General features: G+C 41.0%; 3 protein-coding genes across 10 annotated transcripts in view; all 3 read left to right on the forward strand.

Moving 5' to 3' along the window:
• The window catches only part of LOC118428338 (creatinase-like), a 19,217-nt gene extending 13,936 nt beyond the window's left edge, over positions 1-5,281 (forward strand). Inside the window, exon 14 of the mRNA XM_035838401.1 lies at positions 5,184-5,281. The gene's annotated coding sequence lies outside the window, so the exon portion shown is untranslated. The remainder of the gene's footprint in view (positions 1-5,183) is intronic.
• Positions 1-5,281, forward strand: part of LOC118428337 (creatinase-like) — a 7,701-nt gene extending 2,420 nt beyond the window's left edge. Inside the window, exons 2-11 of one of the 2 annotated variants that reach the window (XM_035838398.1) lie at positions 157-195; positions 697-857; positions 971-1,029; positions 1,359-1,557; positions 2,385-2,655; positions 2,965-3,113; positions 3,348-3,462; positions 3,871-3,952; positions 4,333-4,495; positions 4,955-5,281. In XM_035838398.1, the coding sequence (XP_035694291.1) occupies positions 704-857; positions 971-1,029; positions 1,359-1,557; positions 2,385-2,655; positions 2,965-3,113; positions 3,348-3,462; positions 3,871-3,952; positions 4,333-4,495; positions 4,955-5,157 (1,395 nt within the window). In that variant the 5' untranslated portion in view covers positions 157-195; positions 697-703 and the 3' untranslated portion in view covers positions 5,158-5,281. The remainder of the gene's footprint in view (positions 1-156; positions 196-696; positions 858-970; positions 1,030-1,358; positions 1,558-2,384; positions 2,656-2,964; positions 3,114-3,347; positions 3,463-3,870; positions 3,953-4,332; positions 4,496-4,954) is intronic. The other variant, XM_035838397.1, reaches the window with a different exon arrangement.
• A 407-nt stretch (positions 5,282-5,688) lies between these two features.
• The window catches only part of LOC118428335, a 29,179-nt gene continuing 12,008 nt past the window's right edge, over positions 5,689-22,859 (forward strand). For 2 of the 7 annotated variants that reach the window (XM_035838390.1, XM_035838394.1), the window contains exons 1-2: positions 5,689-6,589; positions 20,108-20,383. In XM_035838390.1, coding sequence (XP_035694283.1) covers positions 6,338-6,589; positions 20,108-20,383 — 528 coding nt within the window. In that variant the 5' untranslated portion in view covers positions 5,689-6,337. Of the gene's footprint in view, positions 6,590-16,724; positions 18,824-19,566; positions 19,928-19,960; positions 19,997-20,107; positions 20,384-22,426; positions 22,566-22,859 lie in introns of those variants that run through there. The other 5 variants (XM_035838393.1, XM_035838392.1, XM_035838391.1 and 2 more) reach the window with 5 other exon arrangements.

The raw sequence follows: 22,859 nt of genomic DNA on the forward strand, positions 1-22,859 counted from the left end.
CCGGCACGTCTCCCTTACGAGGAAGCGTGCCGGTAAATTTTCTGACTACTACGATATCTCCGCGACCCAACCTCTGCTTGGAGAATAATAGAATTCATGTAATGGCTAATACATACCACAAATATACAGTCGGTGCATTTTTTATGTTTGATTCGGATCCGGCGAACTAAAAGTACCGGAACATACCTCATCCAAGTACGTTGTAGCACTAGTTTGTCGTAGTTTGTAACATACCTGGTAACTAACAGACCAGTGAGCTACATGTTGACGTGTTATTTATATTTTAATGTATTCTGTATTTCTTCTGACGGCTAGCCCTTTGTAATAGCTTCGGCTAGTTGGGCGGCCTTGGCTGACTATTATTCATGAATAAATAAACACATACGATTTAATTGAGTGAACTACGACATATTTCACTTTTGTCTGGAATATAAAATCATACCACTGGTTTACCAGAAACCTTTTGTCGACGTCAGCTTTTCCTCTTGTAAGAGTCAGCCTTTTGTAAACGAATTCGTACTGTACATTAATCAATAGAATAGTGTGACCGCGTTAGTTCAAAACCCACTTGCATTTTGATAAAAAAATTGCCAGAAAACATGTGTCTAGATATCCAAGCTGTGACTAAAATTGTAAAGTTGTCTGTATCAGATGTTAAGCATTTTATATCCCTTTTCAACACATTTGTATTCACAGGAGTAACATGTTGAAGTTGCTGGCGTCAAGTTCCCGGATTCTCTGGGAGAAGGGTCTGCCCAACTTACAGAGGTTGACAGCTGCAGTACCAATAGTTATCGCAAGATGTCAGCATTCCCCAACAGGCCAGGGGTCAGGTCCAGCATCAGTAGGGGGTCTAGGTGAGGAGTTTCTTTTGTTCGGGTGTGGGGGGTAGGGGACCCAAACTAACGTTTGTATGAGTCTGGGAGACACGGGGATTTAATATGAATTTTCCTTTATATGTTTACAACAGGTTCCCTACCGAAGTACGACATGACGGCTCGGCTCTTGGACATGCAGAACGGGCAGAAGGTAATCTCTACAACAGGTTCAGTTAAGATTCATGGCAATGAAAACTGTCTACGGGCCGTCTAGCCTTACAACTATACTAGTAATATAAAGTGGCTAACTAGTTTACGTTACGTTTCTGAATCATTCGGATCACCAATAATACACCCCTTGACGCAGTTTCTTGCCTGCGTACTTTGTACGTGTGGGGTGACTGGAGGTTTAAAACTACTTCATCTTAGCCACAACCGTTCCATGATTCCATGTACCTCATATTCTTACATGCTGAATCAGAATTTCACCGCAATGCTGCACTGCAGAATGAACAGAATGACACGTCCTACTCTTGACAGGTCAAACCGACCTTCTCAGTGGAGGAACTCCAGAGAAGGCTGGACAGGCTGCGTGCTCTCATGCTCAGCAGTAATATAGATGCAGCTCTCTTCACTTCCTATCATAACATCAACTACTACTGCGACTTTCTGTACACTTCATTCGGTCGGACCTACGGGCTGGTCGTCACCATGGACAAGGTGCTCTTCTTATCCCCAGGTACGTCACATCCGGTGACATGACTTTCCCACAGTCAGTGTTTGCACTCACGTGACTATGACGTAAGTATTTCAACCATGCTAGATGATTAAACCCAGGTATTGCCAGGTGAATTTGGATTTGGATTCTGTACTGTCACTCGAACTGTACATGCTTATCTTTGATCTACGAAAGTATGCATTCTTGACTAATCGTTGGAGTTTGGATCACTTGACCTCATAAAGGCGTGATATTTCTAAATATAGCCTATTGCTATAACCTGGTGATACAAGGGGATCAGAAAGTAGTAGTGACGTTATCAGTTTACTTACTTACTTTGGCCGAGCTCCCGCTCGAACCAGGCTTGAGATAGCTCTCCAACTCTCCCTATCCTCCATCAGGGACTTGATTTTCTTCACATCGGTAAGGTTGGTGTCATGTTTCAGGTTGTCTAAGAACGTCAGCTTTGGTCTCCCTCGGCTTCTTTTCCATTTTGTTGGTTCCCAGAGTACAAACTTAGAGGCAACGATGTCTGGGTGCCTGACGCAGTGAGCTGCCAATTTCATCCTTCTTATCCTTATTTTCTCAGTGACTAATGGCAGATCTTGATATAATTGCTCATTAGTAAGTTTCTGCTCCCAGGAGATATTTAGGCACATTCGGAACATTTTTGTGTAGCATCCATTTATCAGTTTAGTGTTATATATAACCATGAAGTTATCACCTGTCGCCACTCTACTGCTCCCTAAAAACTATTCATTAACAAAATCTATCAGCAAGCGTTTGACTCGGAACTCTTTTTAGTGCACATTGGTAGTGGGCCTGATTTTCCTTTTGAAACCTTGCAGCCGTTGACGGCGGTCAGCCCTGGAGAAGGACGCAGATCGGTGAGAACGTCGTCTACACCGACGTCTGGCAGCGGGACAACTTCTACCACGCAGTCCAAGCGGAGCTAGCCGGGCGAGGCCTCATGACGCTCGGCGTGGAGTTTGACGACATGACGCTAGATGGCTTCACGAAGCTGAACCTCGCTGTGCCCGACATGCAGAAAGTAGACATAGGGAAGCCTGCCATGCGCCTGCGCATGAAGAAATCGGACGAGGAGATCGCACTCATCAGGTGTGTACGTCCAACTTTTTCTTGCTATGTATCGTCACATTTCACTGATCTGACAGGTGTGCCCTGAAAATGGAACAATAAATGTGTTTAGGGCTTTATTTTGATGTCTAATGTAGTCTTATCTATATTATAATGGCCAAAATACATATCTTTATATAGAATATATTGGTTGTTGGAGCAAACTTTTCAAGACGTTAACCCAAAAGATTCTAGAATTCAGTTAGAATGGTTGAATATTAATTTCTTGTATTCCCCACCCGTTCCCAAATTCCTGTATCTGTGGTCCATTTTGCTGCGGGGTTGGAACAGAGAGGGCGCGCGTATTGCCGACCTGGGCGGGTGGGCTGTGGTGGAGGCGCTAGAAGAGGGCGTGCCTGAGTATGAGCTGGCGATGCAAGCCTCCAACACCATGATACGGGAAGTGGCCAGGGCCTACCCGCATGGAGAACTCATGAACAGTCAGTACAAACTTACTTATGCAAGTAGAGTTTTGGGATGCGACGTCAAGGCCGCCATGTTGAATGGTTAAACTCAGACGAGTCAGACTTCATGTGTATGATGTGAAATGATTATTCCTCTTTGCCGGGATATTATATCGTTCAAATTGAAATTTAGTATGCCAAATTGCCAATGTTAAAAAATCTTCAAGCGCCAGTTCTCAAGACTGACTTTGTCCCCTTCCTTCAACTCAGCTTGGGCCTGGATCCAGTCAGGGATCAACACTGACGGAGGACACAATCCTCTGACGTCACGGCGCGTGCGCAATGGAGACATCATGTCACTCAACACCTTCCCCATGATTGCTGGGTATGACCGTAATTTGTCACGTTTTCAATTGACTCATGAAATTTCATTTGATATGGAGCCTTGAGATTTTTGAAAGGAACTTGGATCACCCTACAGTCATTTTTTATTTGCTAAACTGTATGAGATCATTGACTCTAGTAAACCTATTAAACAGCCTTACTTATGAATCGTCTATATTTGCATGACTACGACGTACGTAATTACTGGACGCTTAAATTTGAACTTGGCTAATTTGCATATACAGTAACATAATCACGACAGTGTAACGTAATCATAATACTGTACATGCGAAATTTAAGGTCTTAGTAACTATTCTAGGTTCAACAGACCAGCCAGTATTGTGTGTCCTATATTCATTGTATATTTTGGAGTAAATCCTATTTGCATATCTCTGTCCCAATATCTCAGGTACTACACTGCCTTGGAGAGGACATTGTTCTTGAACCACGCCTCCGACGCACATCTTGCTATCTGGGAGATCAACAGTAAAGTAAGGCCGGTTGCCATATTGCCATGTCACATTCGTCTCAAGCATGGGTTTATATTAACATAGCAAACTTTGTTATCAAACTCATTGTATTTTTTTCTCGTGTGTGCGATTACATAATTGTTTTTAAATTTGTGTGTTGTTTCATCGATAGACATGAGCTCTTTTACTTTTACTTTATTTGGACCAGTCGTGAATGTATTTTATACAAATGTACGTTAACTGACATGACTCATGAGACAAAAACGGTTGAACGACATTTGTGGACGGTCGGTCCTGTGAGTGCAATTGCCTTAGTTGGAAAAGAGTGTAGACCTTTTCAGAACTTCTGAGTGTTTTAAGTCTCATGTCTCTACTGTGGTGTACACCCCTGTGCCTACTAGGTACACCGGCGGGGCCTGGAGCTGATCCGACCGGGAGCGCGCTGCTGTGACATCGCCGCTGAGCTGAACGAGATCTACCGGGAACACGGGGTGTTGAAGTACATCCCCATCGGCTACGGACACTCCTTTGGCTCTCTCTGTCACTACTACGGGAGGGAAGCAGGTCTGGGAACAGATTTACTACAATATTTGGTCGGGATTCAATTTTGGATACATTAGAAATTCATTCATATTTTCTTGAATCACCATGCTCAAAGCAACTTGAGGGCCCAAACTTATAGCACTTTTTTTCTGAGCACAAGAGCTAACTTGTTCATAACGCATGATATCAAAACCGGAAGATCCTCGGCAGTACCAAGGAAAGCCGCAGGGGGGGGAGGCAAAATCTGACAATTTCTTCGATAAGTCATGACATAACCACACCACTAGTACTGCTAAACCACAAACATACTAACGCTACAAAAACATGCATCGACTTCTACGTAGCCGAAGCTAATAATCAAAGATTTTTGAAACCCTTTTTTTTAACCTCCTTGGTAAAACCATACATTTAAAGCAAGGAATTCGTGCTACATTGGAATGTGCATCATGTATATATGCTTTCTTCTGTCCTCGTTCCCAGATTTGGAGCTGCGAGAAGACATCCCGACCGTTCTCGAGCCCGGGATGGTCGTCTCCATGGAGCCGATGATCAGTATTCCAGAGGGCATGCCGGGAGCGGGCGGTTACCGGGACCACGACATCCTGGTGGTGACGGAGGACGGGGCGGAGGACATTACAGGCTTCCCCGTTGGTCCGGAACACAACATCATCAAGAAGACATAGCCATGCCCGTATAAGGCATTAGTAAGGTCGTCAAAATAATCGTTATTAGAACATCAGCCGGATGTAATCGAATAAAGGATGAGCTTGTTACATTAAAAGACATAATTACCTGCTTGAAAAACAATACGAACTTATAGTAGATTAATACAACGCCAATACTGACTGAAATCCCATGGTAACTTAGTTGTTCATATTTTGACAAACTTCTCTTTTTTAGTCCAGCTGACACGTCTACTTAGACTAATTATACGTTTCGAGCCGTAACACCCATCATAATACGTAATATTAATTACTTATGCACTCACACACACGCCAATTTCGCTTTTATATTGAGTTTGAACATGCAAACCCCATTTAATCATCCTATGCGGTTTTCAACATGAACCAGGTTTTCTGCGTGGAAAGATCGTTTTTGCGCGCTCCCCCAAAATACGGCCAGCGCGCTCATAGAAGTCTAGTTTGCACCAGAAGATAGCGGTCACCAATAGCCAAAGGGCTAGAGGTGCTCTGCTGCTGTGGTGATCTTGAAATACTTTGCCGCTACAATCAGTGATTTCGACTCTTTCTGCATCTTGTCCGCGCACTTCCCTATTAATTTAAACCCAGTTTTAGTTAATAGCCACAGGCAGCTGATATGAGGACGACTTATAAAAATCACCGCGTTCCTGAAGAAGACGAAATGAACTTTTAAGTTCATTCGGTGAAAACTAAAAAAACTATTTTGACATTTTGCAAATCGTGTTCGATAGAAACGTTATCATCGGCTCATTAGTCTTTCTTTAACCTCCTTGATTACATGTACTCCGTATAAAGGTTATAAATTCAAGGAACTTTCAGGTCCCCGAAAACGCGAATGGAACGTTCCAAAGATCCTCCCTTGTCACGTGACAACCTTGCGGCCCGAAGTATCGTTTGCTCTGATAGGAGAATGTTGACATTTTGTGTTGAACTTTTCCGGCTCAAATATCCATTAACAATCGAAATCCTTCATCTGAGACTGTTTGTCCACATTGGCGAGGAGATGTAGCGTTCAGCCAGGCGGTATATGGACAGATTCTGTGGGAAAGATGTGTTCAACAAGTCCTCGTGCCGAGTGGCTCAAGCCAAGGAACCCCCCAGATTTCAACATCACTCAGTACAACGTGGATAAGAATATAAATAGGGGGAAGGTTCTGTAAATATGGCGTCTTCCAGTTTCTTAAACCCGACGGTTTGTGAGGTGAGTTACGATGATGAGATCCGGGCTGGTGGACAACGGGAGGTGGTGGCGGCGTACTCCCGACCGAGAACCGGCGGGCTGTCCCCTCCCCGCGCCCGCCCGCAGGTTCTCCGCGACACGCCGTCCCTGTCCTTCGGAGACTACGAGGAGTACCGGGAGTACGTCAAGTGCATCTACCGGGACAGCAGGCCCGTCTCACAGCTAACGTACTCGGTAAGGGAATAGTCAACAACAGAGTGGTGTAAATAACAAAAAGTGGTGAGATATATGAGGGCCTGCATGCCTTTTTCCGTTAACCCTCTCAACACGTCATAAATTTTTTTCCTGTATACCATATACGACATATAATTTCAGTCTATACAGGTGTCAATTAGTACTTTTTGTGTATTATTATTACAGCTGTTATGTAAGGAGTAGACTAGGGAAACTATATATTGCTGGAAAGCTCACAGAATGGCCTTTCCAAAACAAGCAAAATAAATATCATACCATCAATCTGAGGACAGCAATCGTCATGGAAACCACTCAAAAACACATTTGCAACACTCCCAAAAAAGCTTCACAAAAGAAAACATTTGGCTAGGGACTGAGTTTTTTGTGTCACTTATCATAAAACTATGTAGAAATACTCAATTATACATACACAATGCTGGTATGCTGTTAGAATGACCAAAAACTAAAAATCAAAGCATGATTTCAAATAAGTTCAGTGTTGATAAACAAATATTCACCCCAATAATAGTTGTGCCCCCCTCCCCACACCTGTAGTTGTACTATTAAAATAATGAATATGCCTTGTGCTAAATGGCAATTTATTTTTCTGGATGTTCTCCACATATCAGGGAGTCAAATAAATCCTATTACTTATGACTTGGGTAGAGAAACAGTATCAGAGTATCTAAAATGTCAATTGAGACCAGTGACCTTTCTGACCTGACCTGGTCCTCCTCATGCCCCAAGAAAAACAACAAGGAAGCATGCATGTAGAACTCATTAGACACGGTGATATCAGCTCATTTGATCTCAACAAAAACAGCTGGGTGTTTGCCTTGCTGTCCCTCAAGGATTTCCCTGTCATCACTCCTGTAAGCCACCAACAAAATTATCCACCAAATTGTCTCCATTTCTGCTAAATTTACTAAATAAACCTGTAGAAAACTGAAGCCAAAACACACGCTGGAGGCCTCAGAAACAGGACTCAAATGCTACATCCCTTCTGGTTGGTCAAAGATACAAGCATCCTGATTGGCAGACTCTGCCAAATTTCCCATTTCACAGTAGTCAGTTTGAATTTCCCGCCGGAATTAAACCTGAAGCCACGATCCTGGCTTCTCGTGTCCTATGGGAAAGCCACGATAGTGGCTTCTCGTGCTGAGAGGGTTAAGCGTTACGAGCCATTTTAATTCACCGTTAATCGTTACCGACCTGCTTTAATTCAACGTTAATCGTTATCGGTATATTCTTCGTGAAGCGTTATTGGTCGTTTTATTTCAACGTTAATCGTTATTTGTTATCATAAATTCATCGTTAAGCGTTACCAAGAAATTATTCGTAACAAAAACCCACGAAGTCAAACGCCAGAGTCCCTGAAAATGCGGCGTTTCAAAGGGTCCAGATTTCAAAATTTCCCGGTCTCCCGGCCTTCTGCTCTGAACATGGTAAAATCTGTTGCGGAAGCGTCGCTCTCAAAAACCTTTTCAAAACAGATTTCGGTGTCACATTTAGCTTTGTTTCAGGCAAAATGTACTCCTCGAAGTGCAGAAAATGAGGTTTCTCCGGACCTCCCTTGCGACGCGTCGGCTTGTGCCTTTGACCCTCACGACGACATGGCGAAAATATGTTGGTGGCGTGGGTCCTCGCCCCAGCAAAATTTGTCCTTCAAAATGCAGGAAATGGCGTTTCAGACGGTCCAGATTTTGAAATTTTCCCGGACTTATTTTGCAACGTCTCGTGACTTCCGAGCTCGATATAGTAAAAAATATGTCGGGGTGGAGGTCAAAGCTATAACCAGGTGTAATTTTGATGAAAATGCCAGTAAGCTAGCAAGATGGTCTGTCGGGAAAATTTGCCGAAAAATGCAGAAAATAGCATTTCAGAGGGTAGTGACTTAAAAATTTCCCGTGGAGCATACCCCCGGACCCTCCTAGGATGCATCGCGCCTTCGGCGCTGCATGTGCTGAAAATTTTGTCAGCAATATAATAATTCACCACCCCATAAGAAATTTGCTGTCGCCGCCTCTGTAGAGAGAAGTTAGGAGAACACTGCCCCGGGGAAGCAAAAGTCATTGACGCAGCTGACATTGTCCCTAGTTATTCCTCCGAATTCTGGACTCCTTTTCCGTCTCACAGTGTCATTTTTCAGATACTTTTACCCATTGAGCGTTGTACGAATAGGAATGCACGTCAATCATTGCAGTTATGCTTTGTAACCCCTTCTGAATTTACCGTTAAGCGTTACCAGGCCTCCTGAATTTACCGTTAAGCGTTGCCGGGCCTCTTGAATTCACCGTTAACCGTTACCAAGACCCCCCCATGCAGACCCTCATATATTGAAGAAAACAAAAAGTGCACCTGTCTCTGAAAACCCAAAGGGGTGCTTGCGTTCGAAATCACAGGGGTTGGGGGTATGGTTATGATTCTATTTATTTATTTAGATTTTAATCATCTAACATTTTATATTTTGATTTTATTTGATTATTATTTTAGAGACCCCTGAATTGGTGTTTGATTACCTTTTCTTCTAGTCACCAAAGTGGAATGAACGAAGGCAAAAGTTGCTGACAGTCTAATATCTCTTTTTTGGGATTAGTGGCGTACAAATAAGTCAAAATTCACAACGGTCATTACATCTGAACGGTGAATGCAGAATGCCCTTGACTCATCAACCACCTGTAGCCAAAGGCAAAGAGTCTACTATAATCTTTTCTAATGCTGTGTTGCATTTTACTGTGGCCATCTTAGGTGAGAAATGCGCCATATATATGCTGTTTCCATGTGAAAATTTTTTGTTTGACTCCCAACAAAGCTATATAGCAGGTAAGGTTATCAACTGAAATATTTCTCATTCTTCTCCGAGCAGGTGTGTGTTGTGTATACACAAACCTTTTCACAAAAGAATTACATATATAGTCAATACCTGGAGCAGATTGTTGTAGTTTATGTGGCATTTTTGAACGGGTCGATGTAGCTTAATCGTTTTTAATAAGTGCATTGTTCAGTTGCACATAAATATAGAGCCGTTGCTTTGTCTTATCAGTCCTGTTGTACTTTCACCTGTATGACCCGTAATTGCGATACGAGGATGTCGACTGTATCAACCTGGGACTGTTTGTTTACTCAGCGTGGTTACTTGGCGTATTGAGTGGCCTGTGTGGCCATTGTTCAGAATGAATGGGTATTCACCTCTCCACACTACGGTAAGGACGGTGTTTAATCCCCCCCATGCTGCCAAACCCTGTAACCAATACAAATCTGATTTCATGCCAAAAAAGGCCAACCTCTAAGTCTGACTAATTGCTGGATAATCTTACACAAAAGTCTAAAGGAAATATCACCTTTCTGTATAATTGAAAAGAGGATATCCCCCTCCATTTGTTACCTTAATGTTAGCCCCACTGGTATTACAGTAATTTGAAGGAGTCAATGGCTAGAGCTTTAAGGTACAAAATGTATGATCTTGTAGCTTAAGTGAGTTCCAGCATTAGTTACTGTTATGTATCTACGGGTCAACTAAGATAGGATTGTTTCTTGGGAGGGTCTTTTTAGCGAATGCCCACAAACGCCCACTCTAGAGAAGTCCGCGCTGCACGAATCTCATTTTTTTTGCTTGGAATATGTCCACGTTGTGCTCCCATGTATTAATCCTGAGTTTCAAGTCAATCCATTGACCCGAAGTGACATAAATCAAAGTTTTCGATTCTCGATGGTCTTTTTAGCGAACGCCCAGCAAAATGTCTTTTTAGCGAATGCCCACTATATCCACAAAAATATCGGCCGTCGCGCAACGACACCTAAACCTACCGCCACAAACATGTTCAGGATGGTGTCCCATTGATGTGTACGGAGTTTCCGTGCTTTACAAGCATTTTAAGTCCCTGTTTTTGGTCAAAATGTACGGCGACGATACTACCATACTTTAACTATAGCAATTCAAAATGGCGGGCACTAGTCATGTGACCTCCTTGCGGGACTGTTCTATAAGTATCGCGGGAGGGACTGTTGTAGCATAGCTTCTCATACAACCATTTTAGAGTGAATTCTGAAGAAGATTTTCATTTCATAGTGCTATCATCTGACTGATATTTACAATGTGGTCATTTTTTCTGTGCTATTATTACCCAGGTTTGAGGAACTAAGTGCAAATTTGGATATTGATTCACCTCAGTGCCCAATTAATGTACAAAAGGCTCAGACACATTAGTGTTATAAACCTGAATAGGGGCAGGTAACCAATACTAGAAAAACATAGCTATTTATTATTAACAATACTATTTACATTATAATAATAACTCTTAACCAAACTGGACTTTTCTTAAATTTATTTATCACAGAAACATTGTTACAATGAGGATTTGATTAGATGAGTATCTGTTACAGTGTGTACAAACTTATTTCAAATACAAAAATGTATTTCGTTTCACTTCCTAAATATTTTTAAAGTATTGGAAGAAGTTGACACATAAACAATATTAATTGCATTATTTATGTGCAGTAAAATGTGACCACATGCTATCAATAGCCTAATAAAATGTTGGAACATGGCACAAGCGGGCTCCTCTTCTGAGTACAGAAAGGAAATGTTTTATAACATTTAGTTATGACGTAGAAAATTTCAATTGTAAAATGTACCTTTATTAACATTTACAAACAAATTGTTTTTTTCTCTTCTTGATAAATGACAACAATACAGGTAAGTAAGGTGTGTTTCCTTTTATAACAGACTAGGTAAGACACCGTACAGGTAAGTAACGTGTATTTCCTTTCAGTACAGACCAGGTAAGACACCGTACAGGTGAGTAAGGTGTGTTTCCTTTTATAACAGACTAGGTAAGACACCGTACAGGTAAGTAACGTGTATTTCCTTTCAGTACAGACCAGGTAAGACACCGTACAGGTGAGTAAGGTGTGTTTCCTTGACTAGAGACTAGGTAAGACACCGTACAGGTGAGTAACGTGTATTTCCTCTGATTACAGACCAGGTAAGACACCATACAGGTGAGTAACGTGTATTTTCTTTGATAACAGGCCAGGTAAGACACCATACAGGTAAGTAAGGTGTGTTTCTTTTATAACAGACCAGGTATGACACCGTGCATGTGAGTAACGTGTATTTCCTTTGATTACAGACCAGGTAAGACACCATACAGGTGAGTAACGTGTATTTCCTTTCATTACAGACCAGGTAAGACACCGCACAGGTGAGTAAGGTGTGTTTCCTTTGTCTATAGACCAGATAGGGTATTACACAGGTGAGTAAGGCGTCTTTCCTTTGCCTATATACAATATAGGCCATTATACAGGTGAGTAAGGCGTCTTTCCTTTGCCTATAGACCAGATAGGGTATTATGCAGGTGAGTAAAGCAACTTTCCTTTGCCTGTAGACCAGATAGGGTATTATACAGGTAAGTAAGGTGTCTTTCCCTTGCCTATATACCAGATAGGCCATTATACAGGTGAATAAGGTGTCTTTCCTTTCCCTATAGACCAGATAGGCCATTAAACAGGTGAGTAAGATGTCTTTCCTTTGCCTATAGACCAGATAGGCCATTATACAGGTAAGTAAGATGTCTTTACTTTGCCTATAGACCAGACAGGGTATTATACAGGTGAGTAAAGGAACTTTCCTTTGCCTATATACTACCATATAGGCCATTATACAGGTGAGTAAAGCGTCTTTCCTTTGCCTATAGACCAGATAGGTATTAAACAGGTGAGTAAAGCAACTTACTTACCTGTATAATGCCCTATCTGGTCTATAGGCAAAGGAAAGACGCCTTACTCATCTGTGCGGTGTCTTACCTGGTCTGTAATCAAAGGAAATACACGTTACTCACCTGTGCGGTGTCTTACCTGGTCTGTTATAAAAGGAAACGTACCTTACTTACCTGTATGGTGTCTTACCTGGCCTGTTATCAAAGGAAATACACGTTACTCACCTGTATGTTGTCTTACCTGGTCTGTAAACAAAGGAAATACACGTTACTTACTTGTACGGTGTCTTACCTGGTCTGTGAACAAAGGAAATACACGTTACTCACCTGTATGGTGTCTTACCTGGTCTGTAATCAAAAGAAATACACGTTACTCACCTGTACGGTGTCTTACCTGGTCTGTTATAAAAGGAAACACACCATACTTACCTGTATGTTGTCTTACCTGGCCTGTTATCAAAGGAAATACACGTTACTCACCTGTATGGTGTCTTACCTGGTCTGTAATCAAAAGAAATACACGTTACTCACCTGTACGGTGTCTTACCTGGTCTGTTATAAAAGGAAACACACCATACTTACCTGTATGTTGTCTTACCTGGCCTGTTATCAAAGGAAATACACGTTACTCACCTGTACGGTGTCTTACCTAGTCTGTAGTCAAGGAAACATATCTTACTCACCTGTACGGTGTCTTACCTGGTCTGTAATGAAAGGAAATACACGTTGCTCACCTGTAAGGTGTCTTACCTACTCTGTAGTCAAGGAAACACACCTTACTCACCTGTACGGTGTCTTACCTGGTCTGCTATAAAAGGAAACACACCTTACTTACCTGTACGGTGTCTTACCTGGCCTGTTATAAAAGGAAAGACACCTTACTTACCTGTATTGTTGTCATTTATTAAGAAGAGAAAAAAACAATTTGTTTGTAAATGTTAATAAAGGTACATTTTACAATTGAAATTTTCTACGTCATAACTAAATGTTATAAAACATTTCCTTTCTGTACTCAGAAGGGGAGCCCGCTTGTGCCATGTTCCAACATTTTATTAGGCTATTGATAGCATGTGGTCACATTTTACTGCACATAAATAATGCAATTAATATAAAAATAAAATGAAAATATTTAGGAAGTGAAACGAAATACATTTTTGTATTTGAAATAAGTTTGTACACACTGTAACAGATACTCATCTAATCAAATCCTCATTGTAACAATGTTTCTGTGATAAATAAATTTAAGAAAAGTCCAGTTTGGTTAAGAGTTATTATTATAATGTAAATAGTATTGTTAATAATAAATAGCTATGTTTTTCTAGTATTGGTTACCTGCCCCTATTCAGGTTTATAACACTAATGTGTCTGAGCCTTTTGTACATTAATTGGGCACTGAGGTGAATCAATATCCAAATTTGCACTAAGTTCCTCAAACCTGGGTAATAATAGCACAGAAAAAATGACCACATTGTAAATATCAGTCAGATGATAGCACTATGAAATGAAAATCTTCTTCAGAATTCACTCTAAAATGGTTGTATGAGAAGCTATGCTACAACAGTCCCTCCCGCGATACTTATAGAACAGTCCCGCAAGGAGGTCACATGACTAGTGCCCGCCATTTTGAATTGCTATAGTTAAAGTATGGTAGTATCGTCGCCGTACATTTTGACCAAAAACAGGGACTTAAAATGCTTGTAAAGCACGGAAACTCCGTACACATCAATGGGACACCATCTTGAACATGTTTGTGGCGGTAGGTTTAGGTGTCGTTGCGCGACGGCCGATATTTTTGTGGATATAGTGGGCATTCGCTAAAAAGACATTTTGCTGGGCGTTCGCTAAAAAGACCATCGAGAATCGAAAACTTTGATTTATGTCACTTCGGGTCAATGGATTGACTTGAAACTCAGGATTAATACATGGGAGCACAACGTGGACATATTCCAAGCAAAAAAAATGAGATTCGTGCAGCGCGGACTTCTCTAGAGTGGGCGTTTGTGGGCATTCGCTAAAAAGACCATGCGTTGTTTCTTGACCTGGTTTAAAATTGGAGCAGCCGTCTTATCTTCAATGGAGTAGTCTTTCATAGATATATAGACCTTTGATTTTGAAGTCGTAAAAAGAACAAGACATCAAAGATCTCCTACCTTTGTGAAATGTGTCCAGTATCTGTGAACTTGTTTTATTCCTTATTGTGAGTTTCTTGCATATTGTGTTTACTGGTAATGGATATTTCCCTCTGGCTCCCTTTGACCAACAGAGATGGACGATATATCATATGGCAGAAAATGGAAGACAGGAAACGAGATAACCTTTTTTGGGACCTTTGACCTAACTTGTTCCTGACTGCCTAGCATGTGGAAAACATCATTTGTTCCTGTCAATCTGTGTTTACACCATTTTCTTGTCATTTTACTGTATTCAGGTACAACTACGGAGTGTTTGGCAAGTCCATGAACCAAGAAATTGAAAAACTAAAAGGGGCCCGAAATGAGCATTAGGTTGTTCTTTTGTCATGTGGCAAGTCTCAGTTGCCCAATCCAATGCCTGAATACCTCCAACTGTCTGGTAAATGTTTGACCAGTAAGATAACAATCAGAAGTGCACACCTGGCTTTCATCTGCCTAATCTATGGATTACTCCTCAAAGCCCATCAGAAGCCAGTTACTGCATACATATAGTTACATCTGAAATCCTATAGCAACTGTGGATATACCTTAAAGGAACAACAATGAGGCAATATGTAAAAGATTTGCTTTCAGCATTAAGAGAATTTCTTTGCTCGCATAACAGTAACCATTTTTGTCAGATTGCTTACATGATACAGACACGTTTTGATAGCAACAACATCTCCAAAGTGTAAGTCTCTTTAGTTATTTTTTACATACCTTTAGGGACCGTACGGCATTTAGCGAGGGGGGAGGGCCGGTCGCCAGGGGGGGGAGGGCCAAGCAAAAAAATATTTTGCCAGGGGGAGGGCCAAGCAAAAAAAAATTGACTTGGGGGGAGGGCCAAGCAAAAAAAAAAAAACTTGGTCTGCCAGCAAAATATGTCCCTTAAAATCCAAGAAACGGCGTTTCAGAGGGTCAAGATTTCAAAATTTTTCTGGACCTCTGCAAGGGATCGCCGATGGTTGGCGCTCGGGACACAGTGAAAATGCGAAAGGGAGGGGGCGGAGCTTATGCATGACGCCCTCGAAAACCCTTTTCACTTACAGAAATGTTATTAAACTCTAGATTAATCTGCCAGCAAAATTTACCCCTGTCTTATTGCCCTCAAAATGTAAGAAATTGCGTTTCAGAGCTAGAGGGTAAATATTTGCAAATTTCCCTGGACCCCTTTTGACGTGACCGGCCTCGCGCCTTTGATGACCGACATCTTGATAATGTGTTTGGGGGGGATTTAATTTGTATTTCTAAATTGAAATGCCATTAAAGTTAGCTTTATTTGTCAGCAAAATATTTCCCTCAAACTGAAGGAAATAGCTTTTAAGAGGGTCAAGATTTCAAAATTTTCCCGGACCTACCTTGCGATTCTTCGTGCCTTTGGCGCCGGACATGGTGTTCGGAACGACTCGTTCTCAAAAACTTGAAACCCACGTATTTTTTTTTTCATAGAAATGTCATCTAACCAGCAAGTTTTCCCATAAAAAAAGCAATGCAGGAAATCGTGCCAAAAAAGCGTGGCATTTCTAAAAGATCTCCTGCAAGTCTGCGTTCTCACGCCCGCCGGCGGTTAGAGAGAGGCGACCGGTCCGACCCCGCCGTGGGAAAATCAGCGTCACGCGTCGGCGCCCCCTCCCCACTATAGTTTTGCTTAGTCGAATCGTGCTGTCGTTTTGGTTTTCATTTTTCCCCCCGATTTTCCGTAAGAACCACAGAACCAAGAAAAAGTTCAAAATATATGTAAATTGAAAATAGTTTCCGGCAAGCCGCTCAGGTCCGCGAGCTTGCAAATACGTAAATTTAGGGCGCGGGGCGCGCGCCGCTTCGTAGCGCAAATCTACTAGAAATCCAGATACAAATGCTTTTTAGGTGTTGTTTTAATATCAAAACAATGAAATAGCTTCTATAAAGCAGATATTTATCCCTCTATTAAGCAGATATTTCGAGCCATTCTGTTTTCCTTTTTTACTAGGGGTCAGAGAGATCTGCTTCTCGATGAAAATCATGAGTATGACGCAAAGCACATTTCCAAATGGGAGCGCAGTGTTTTATTGGCGTCTTGAATATTTTTTTTTCAAAGTTGATAGGAGGGGGGAGGGCCTAGCAAAAAAATATTTTGCCAGGGGGAGGGCCTAGCTAAAAAAAAATTACCTGGGGGGAGGGCCTAGCAAAAATTTTTTGACCCGACCCTCTGGCGACCGGCCCTCCCCCCTCACTAAACGCCGTACGGTCCCTTAGAATGATAGGGAGTTAGGATATCATATTGGTAAGGTGAATCTAAGGTATGTTCATTGTTTGCACACGATTTAAAGCCAATGTTTGAAGTCTGTTTAATGAAGTTTTCTATGATGTTTTGAAGGCAAGAAGTTTCAGGTCGCTAAGTGCTACAAGCAAACTTTCTTGACTTTGAGAGCAGTGTAATTAATACACAATGTACCAGCTATCACTCAGGGCATCAAATACCTAGTCTGGGTGTCCTCCTTATTTAATAGTTTGCCAGGGCTCCCATACCCCATTTGATATACTAACAGGTTCAATAGTTGCCTTGTTAGTTTACTGGGGCTTCAATGCTCCCCCCTTAGCAACTGGCCATGGTTGCTAAGGGGAAGTTTAGGAGTGCCGGAAGACGGCAGATGTTATCCTGACTGCAAAATATGTTCTGCAATTTGCAGCAGAAAAGAAATCAAAACATACAAATAGTTGCAGGCTACAAAAAAAATTATAATACTGCCCAGAGGAATTTGTCCTTCTAACTGGAAATCCATTCAGATAGTATTTTTGATAGCCAAGTAGCAGCCCTGGGTGCAAATTTTGAAATAGATTTAAAGGTGACAACTTCTGTGATACATGGAAGGAAAGATTCACAGGGACGAAGATAACCTGTTATTTGGTCACCATAGCAACAGGAAGTCCTGAGATTTAGGTCAGTAAACTCGTTAACATGAAGGCTCACTAATCTTCCTAATGTGTTTTTAATCGTGCTAATTGTTATGTACCTGTTCCAGGCTTGAGAACTCAAGAGATAAAATATGGTGCCTTAAGGCCTGTGACGGTAATAACAGATTATTTTGTGGTTTGGGGGAGTCAGGTAGGTCTGTATGTTTACAGAGTTGGATATTTGAAAAAACTCTATTCATATGCTATTTATGTAACACCCCAAGACAATTCTTTATCTAGAATCTACAGATATTTTGGCTTTTTACATGGACTGGATAGATCAATGGAAAAATTATCTTGAGAAATTTCTGAGACACAATTTCCTTACCCGAGACGATAATGGTGAAAAAAGAACGAAAGTGATAATGAATTTATGATTACCAATTAGACAATAACAGTAGGTTTATGGAACTTAAAAACCTTAGATTGAAGTCATATTTGCATGCACATTCTACAACACTGAGGTATGAGTTTTCTCGTGGTATTTATTGATTGATATTGATTTGTATGTATTGGAATGGCCCCTACTGAAGCATCTCTTGTAAACTAGTCTAACTGGTAATTGAAATTTGCATGTAAAGCAGCAAAGCTCCTAACCTGACCCTCCTCTTATGTTTGAAAGTGGAATAGCCTGGAGAAATGTTGTACCATGTTGTCATGGTAACCTCCCAAACAGCCACAGGTGTAATCCTTGATCCAGGCAAACTGTCATAATGTTGTATGATAAATTACTTTAGTTGCATTCATTAAATCACTGTTTCTACTTTTGAATGATCACTGTACTTGTTGTTATAGTCTTGAGAAAAGTTGTTAAAAACTTCCAAAAACATAAACATATTCAATTTCATGTTTTTACAACTTGAATAAACAAATTTGCAATGCCTGATGTACAATGGCTATCTTTCAAATCAGAATAAATTCCAAGGCAAGATGTGTCTTTTGCCTGTCTCAGCATTGCTATGTACAACATGCATGCAGGCAGTTTTATGATCTACTTGTTATTGAATAATCTCCTAGCTATGGTAAAACTGAGTCTTTACTATTTGACGTTTGGGTTCGTTGACAAGAAGGCTGAGTCTGTTCTTTTGATCTCTTTGTACAAACACTACTAATCTGAGTAGTTTATGTTCAGAAGCACCTATTATTGACAAGTTTCCATGGCTGCAGTAAAAGGCTTGTAGTACTTCCCTGGGTACTTCATGCTTGGTTTATAGGCATGTAGTTGGCTAGGAGACAGGTCTGTACTGGAATGGCATCGCCTTGTTTTTGCCCCGAGCTGGTACAGAGTGACTTGTGTGTGGCACTTACAAGTCTAGCCTTAGGGGCAGAGACAACCCAATCCTTCTGAGAAAGTGTTCGCCATGAGTGGGGGTTACAGGACAGCTATAAGGAGACCATATATTCCCGCAGTGGTGAGTCGAAGGATTTATGACCTGCAAACCTAAGTTATTAAGGGTTTAGTTTCATACTCATGAGCTTTGTTACAAAATGTTTACTTTGTGAATTTGGTTTAAAGGGCCTGGAAAAACTGTTTTCTTTTTAGCATTGGCTGTTTTTCTTGTAAGAAGAATATGATTCAACCATGTCTTATGGATTTGCCACCCAGAGGTTTTACAAGGTTTGACTTCAGGCCTGACTTTTGGCAATAGGTCAGACCAATAACAAAACATACATTGTAGCTACCCAAATCCAATCAGGCCAAGATTTTACATGTCGTCAAGTTTTCTATGGTTATAATTGGCTTGTGTAGTCAACAGTGAATACAGTAAATCCTTAGATGTTCTAGTTAGAATGTTATCAGTTATCCTTGAATGTGTTACTGTAAGAAAGCAAGAAAGCTCATGATAAGTCATACACATAGTTTCAAGCTTTTTTTCCTTATTGTTCCTGATGATGATGATGATGATGATGATTGTTCCTTATTGGTTCTAAGGTATAAACAGTCTTTGATATATTTGGCTATTTATACACAGTAAGGGTTATCGCCTCCCAGAATGTAGTTGAATTTATCTATCAAAGACAAATTCTTTAGAGCAAGAAAAAAATGTAAACAACTTTATCATCATGTGTTTATCATTATATCGTGAACAATCCATAAAACAAACAAAGTGGCAACAATGGAGCGATACAAGAACTTTGATCTAATCAATAAGTGTGCACTACAGGAAAGTCCACTGGAATAGTTCTCCTTGTGTCAAACTCATAGTCTTGCAAAACAGTTCAGTCCTTCCCGCACCTGTTGAACAGGGTCATTATAGTAATAGCAGGACACTCCCCAGTGCATCCTGACAGACATCATTAGGGCCCGGCAAATCGGCCCATTTTAGAACAATACCCGGAGATTTACCGACAAAGGGACATGTGGCAGGGAATGTGCCAGGGAACGTCCGCAGGTGCCATGATTGATGATTGTTATTTTTTCATGGCCTTTTTTCTGTCCCGTTTGCAGTTTCATTGACTGTGGAGCCATGGAGGAGCCGTTTTTGCAGTGTATTCCTATAAGGATTGAACCTCATGTATGTGTATTAGAAGTATACTAGTGGTGGAAATGAAGGTGTTAGAGAATGATAGGAGACTGTTGGAAGGTGAGGAAGCATGGTGTTAATGATTTGGCAGGTGTAATCTTTATGTCCCAACATGATTGTATAGTAGTTAGTACTCTTACTAGCTGGGTCATAATTCTTTTTACTCCACAGCCGAGAAATACCCCCAGCACTCCATTCATCGGCAACACACAGACTGTTCTCCACCAGCCGGATGCCTGGGAAGCCGGGGCACGGCGAGAACGCATCCACACTGCCCCCTGTAGTGCGACTCGCCGAGTCCCCACGGCACGGACCATGCCCGGCGCGGTGCGCAGCACCCCCACGGTCCCCAACCGGGTACCGACCAGTCACAACATCAACGCTGAGACGTTCCGTAGACCACAGTGGATACCAGCTTTGAATGCATGGGTACCTGAAAATAAACAGGTAAGAAGAAGTCTTAGAGTGAAGAACTTGATGTCCTATTTGTTTTTGTTGTTGTGTGTGTGTTTGTCGGTATAAAGAAAAGTTTTGGTCTGCAGGTAGCTGCTGTAAGCATAACCTAGCCATTTCCTTTTTAACTGCAGTTGCTTATGTTTCTTTTCTACGGGATGTTATAAACAGAAAGTAATAACTGGCTTGTCATGACTTTTGTTGGCATAATAGGTTACAGAATTCAAGAAAACTTGACTGAGTCAATTCCTAGTAACAACAGGTGAAATTCATGCCCAGCTTCGCTTTGATCGTCTTAGCACTTTAAGCCATATTGACTTGTATTGATTGAGGGGATTTAGAGAATTAGGGGCTTATGTAAACTTGCTAAGTTTAAAGGTAGAAGAATGCATTGTGAAATATAAAACGATAAAACTTGTTGCTACAAGTAAGCATGTAAACTCCAGCAAAAATTTTAGATTAGAATGTTACAAATACTATTATCATAGTATGATAGTACGCCTATAGCAAAATTGTAGTTTCAGTGTTTTGGAAAAAAATTACCGTTTCGACAATAGAAAACAAAAAGTTAAGCATATCACAATGTCTTCATTATAAAGAAACAACTGTACAATTTTGGACATTTAGCTGTTTGATAGAAAAGTAATCTTCCTTTTCTGACTGTCCTCATGTATTGCTACAAAAAAAAGTTTTTTGGAAATATTTCTGACAGGTTGTTGGCCACAAAAATAAGAAGTTACAGTTGTATGGATTATATCCTTGTGTAACAGCATTTAGCAGCTTGTGGATGTAACCACTTTCATTTCGTTACATTGTAATTTGTTTGTATTACCTCCACTCCAAAGTGGTCACACAATGGCCAGGATACGCTCACCTGACCCCCGACCCATGACGGCTATCGTGTTCTCTACGGCGCGACGCTCAATGGGCGGGGACAAAGGGTCCGGGGTAGGGCGTTTGTTTGGAAACACCTCCTGCATTGTGGAGGTTTATTCTGTGGGAGTTAGGGTTTCACAAGGAAAAGAGGATGTGGTCACACTGCCTAACAGTATTAGACATGGTGCAGTGGTAGGGTTATTTTGGGATGTAAAGTATAAAGGTAGTGTTTGGATAAATCTTCCACCTGTTTAGCCACTTCTTTTACCTACCACAGGTAGGGAGCCAGACCAGTTTCTCTGTAATAAAAGTGTCCACTGTCAGTACTAGGGATACTGTAATTCATTAAATTCATTTGCTAGATCAAAATTTCATGATCTTGTATAAACATACTTTTGCAATGGTTTTATTTCACAGTCGGAGGGAAAAGGAGGTTTTCACGATGCTTCAAATTTGAGGTTTAAACAGTTCTATAGTACAGTCTGATTATACATTGGAAATCATTATTTGCGGTACAACTTTGCAGTGGACAGGTAACTGCAAAAATGATAAAACAACCACAAAATTCAAGATTTACGATATCTTTGAGTTTATTGTATAAACTCTAGCAGCAAAAAAAAGAATGTTGAGAATGGTGGTTAAAAAATTGCAAAGTTTAAAGATAAGGCAAACAAGTATGAACTCTTCACACTCTTGTCCTACTTTCAGTTTTCCCCTTTCAACATCGCTTCCACTTCGGTCTTTATTATGTTAATTTTTCAGGTCCACACACCCTTAAATTATCGAGTTCTCTGTATGCGATACAAAAGCCTGATAGAGTTTTGATAGCCTCTTGAGGTGTCCATGGTAACAACCCCTTCATATCAGCTGGTACCAGCATTTATGAGCACTTAAGTACGGCAAAATCTGAGCATTCACTGCATTAAAACACAACTAGAATACAACCATGTATGGGAATGTAACTTAAAGATATTATGTAGAGTCTTGCAGCAACCTTTTTCAAAGGCTCTGACATGATCCATACAAAGTTTTGACGACATGCCTTTGTTATGATCATTGGCATGTAACGGGGTCCCAACCATATGGCACTGAATGACCATTGTGGGTGGTGCATTTCCATATCTATAAGAGCCTCAAATGGCTGGAGTAGGACGTGTATTATTGCTGAGTGGTGGGCCAGGTTCAATTGCAGCAGGATTGTATACGTGGACATGTAGGTTATGAACTAACACTGATAATCATGGATGGAGGTTTTAAGTATGATATAGCCACTATCATCAGGAAGAGATATGTGGGAGAGGTAGGTCACAGTGTTTCCAATCTCCAAGCAGATGGATCGTAACGTATTAGGACTGCTGGGATTCTAATGAGTGTCAGAAAAACCCAGCTGTCTGGAAATGTTACAGTCTTCCACCTAGCTTCTGCTTGGAGGTAATTTGTGTTGAGTTGTTTGCATTGTGCAAAAGTGACACACAATGTTTAGCATAGATGTTTGGCAATCATAAATCTACATTGCATCTGAGAATGGCAGCTGTATTTTCAAGTAAGCTAATTTGTCATCAAATCAATGCATCACTTCATTGACTATACATAT

This window comes from Branchiostoma floridae, chromosome 12 (genome assembly GCF_000003815.2).
Source record: "Branchiostoma floridae strain S238N-H82 chromosome 12, Bfl_VNyyK, whole genome shotgun sequence".
Lineage (NCBI taxonomy): Eukaryota > Metazoa > Chordata > Leptocardii > Amphioxiformes > Branchiostomatidae > Branchiostoma > Branchiostoma floridae.